General features: G+C 61.0%; 1 protein-coding gene across 1 annotated transcript in view; it reads right to left on the bottom strand.

The window, feature by feature from the left end:
* The window catches only part of SHISA7 (shisa family member 7), a 9,492-nt gene extending 8,379 nt beyond the window's left edge, over positions 1-1,113 (bottom strand). The window contains exon 1 of the mRNA XM_003802901.1: positions 443-1,113. Coding sequence (XP_003802949.1) covers positions 443-1,113 — 671 coding nt within the window. The remainder of the gene's footprint in view (positions 1-442) is intronic.
* Between the last annotated feature and the right edge of the window lie 1,231 nt (positions 1,114-2,344).

The following is a 2,344-nucleotide window of genomic DNA, read 5'->3' as shown; positions in this document are numbered from 1 at the left end:
ATCTGACTAGGTGAAAACTATTATTAGCTTCATTGGAAAGACAGGAAACTGAGGCACAGAGAGGTTGAGAAAATTGCCCAGAGTCACATAGCCCATAGACAGCGAACCTGGGTTTGGAAGCCTGGCTTATCTATCAGGGCAAAGACTTGTTTTGTTCACTGCTTCATCTCCGGTTCCTGGCCCGCGGAAGTTACTCAAGAAATATTTGTGGGAGGAATTAAGGCCTGAGCTTTTCCTGCTCCCTCCATCGCTCTTCGACAGCTAGGTAGGTTCTGACTCATTTATCATCAGGCTGTGCCCATCACCGGCTCCTGCAGGAGGCAGCCACCTCGGTCTCTGACCACACCCCATCACTGTAGCCCCGCCTTCCTCGGATGGCCCCACCCCCAATGCCCAGGCCCGGCTCACCGCTCCTCACCCTCCCGCTCCAGCGCACACCCACCTGGGCACGTTGATCTCTCGGTGAGCCCTGGGCGCCCGCGACGCCTTGCTGAAGGCCACTTTGGCGCCGACGCCCACGGCCAGGGCAAAGCTGATGACACCACACACCACATAGGCAGTGCTGCCCCCAGGGCCTTCGCCCCCGCGGCCCCCAGGTCCTCCTGCCCGGCCCCCTTCCAGCCACCCGGCCTGGCCGGGTCCTGGCCCCCCGCCCACACCCCCAGCGCCCCCGGCACCCCCAGCTAGCGGCGGAGGCGTGGTGGCCCAGCGGGGCGTGTCGTAGTTGGAGCAGGAGGCCTGCGCCAGGCGCATGTGGCGGTGCTCACAGCAGAAACGGTAGTGGCAGGTGCCGCAGCAGAAGCGGTAAGAGCCGGTGCTGCAGTTGAAGGTGGCGTCGTACTGGCCCATGACATCGTAGTAACCGTGGCAGAGCTCGGCGGGAGGGGGCGCCCGCGCAGCAGCGCCCGCCCCGCCTGAGGGGCTCGTTCTGGTGCCGTTAGCGCCCGGGCCCGCCGTGCCACCGCCGCCAGTCAGCGCCCCAGTCAGGCGCCGCAGGTGTGCCAGCAGGGCGGGCAGCGGGCCCGGCGGCTCGGCGCTTGTGGTGTTGGACGGGCGCGCCCCGGCTTGACCCGAGGTGACCGCCAGGAGCGCGAGGAGCAGGAGGGCCGGCATGGGGCGTGCAGGAGGTCGGACCCGACAGCCAGGCTGCAGAGTTCGGAGAGGTGGGCGGGAGAGAGATGGCTAGAAGGGAAGAGACGCTCCAAGGGGTGGGCGGAGAGGCCGAGGAAGGCGGGCTGAGGGAAGGTAGAGGGCGGAGAGCGACAGCAAGGATGCGGCTGCGTGGGCCAGAGCTGGCCGCCCCATGAGGCGGTGGAGGGCGGCGGTGGGAGAGCGGGGAAGCGCGCCCGGACGCGGCCGAAGGAGAAGAGAGATGATAATGGGTGGACAGAGAAGGGATCGCAAGGAGTGATGAATGGGGGAAAAGAGATGGGGAGGATCGACGAGACATAGGGGCGTGTGCAGAAATTAGAGGGGAGGACAAAAAGCAGATAGGCGTGAAGGTAGGCGAAGGAACCGGTGCGGGAGGGGAGGTGGGATGGGGCAGTGGGGGCGGGGAGGGCAGGAAGGGAAACAGATGAGGGGTGGGTGGGAGAAGGGAGAAAAGAAAGGGAGCGAGGGAGGGAGGGAGAGAGAGATTCAAGTTGAGAATTTGAGTTTACAGACCAGGCAGCTGGGAAGCATCCTACTCTTTCGAGAGCCTGCCTTGTGCACCAGAGGATGTTTAGCAGGATTCTAGCAGACGTCAGGAGCGTCCACTTTCCCCCAGGCTGCGACAGCATAAGCTATCTCCAGGCACCAGCAAATGTTACTTTGGTGGGACAGACACAAGTACCCCCTTCTGTCCCCCCAGGGCCCATTTCTTTATTCAGGTCTAGTAATCAAGGGACATCAGATCTCTCTCACACACCCCACACTCTTACAGTCAGGTGTGAGAGTCTCCATCCCCAGGTGATGAGGCACTGTAGCAGAGTGGCTTATCTTCTAGCTGCCTGACACGGACAGGCTCTTAGCTAAGCCTCCCGCACCTCAGTTTCCCCTATCTGTAAAATGGGGTAAGGATGCTTATCCTTATCACCAGTGGTCAGGTGATTATGTGTAAAGAGCTTAGAACAGGGCCTAGTATATTGTAGGTGGAATGTACAAGGTGTCCAAAAAGTTGCTTCTAAAGTCACCATACAGGCTCTGCACCTGTGGCTCAAGTGACTAAGGCGCCAGCCACATACACCTAAGGTGGAAGGTTTGAATTCAGCCCAGGCCACCAAAACAGCAATGACGGCTGCAACCAAAAAATAGCTGGGCTTTGTGGTGGGTGCCTGTGGTCCCAGCTACTTGGGAGGCTGAG

This window comes from Otolemur garnettii, unplaced genomic scaffold (genome assembly GCF_000181295.1).
Source record: "Otolemur garnettii isolate 467f Iridium unplaced genomic scaffold, OtoGar3 scaffold00264, whole genome shotgun sequence".
NCBI classification, from domain to species: Eukaryota; Metazoa; Chordata; class Mammalia; order Primates; family Galagidae; genus Otolemur; species Otolemur garnettii.
This window is presented reverse-complemented; position numbering and strand designations above follow the sequence as displayed.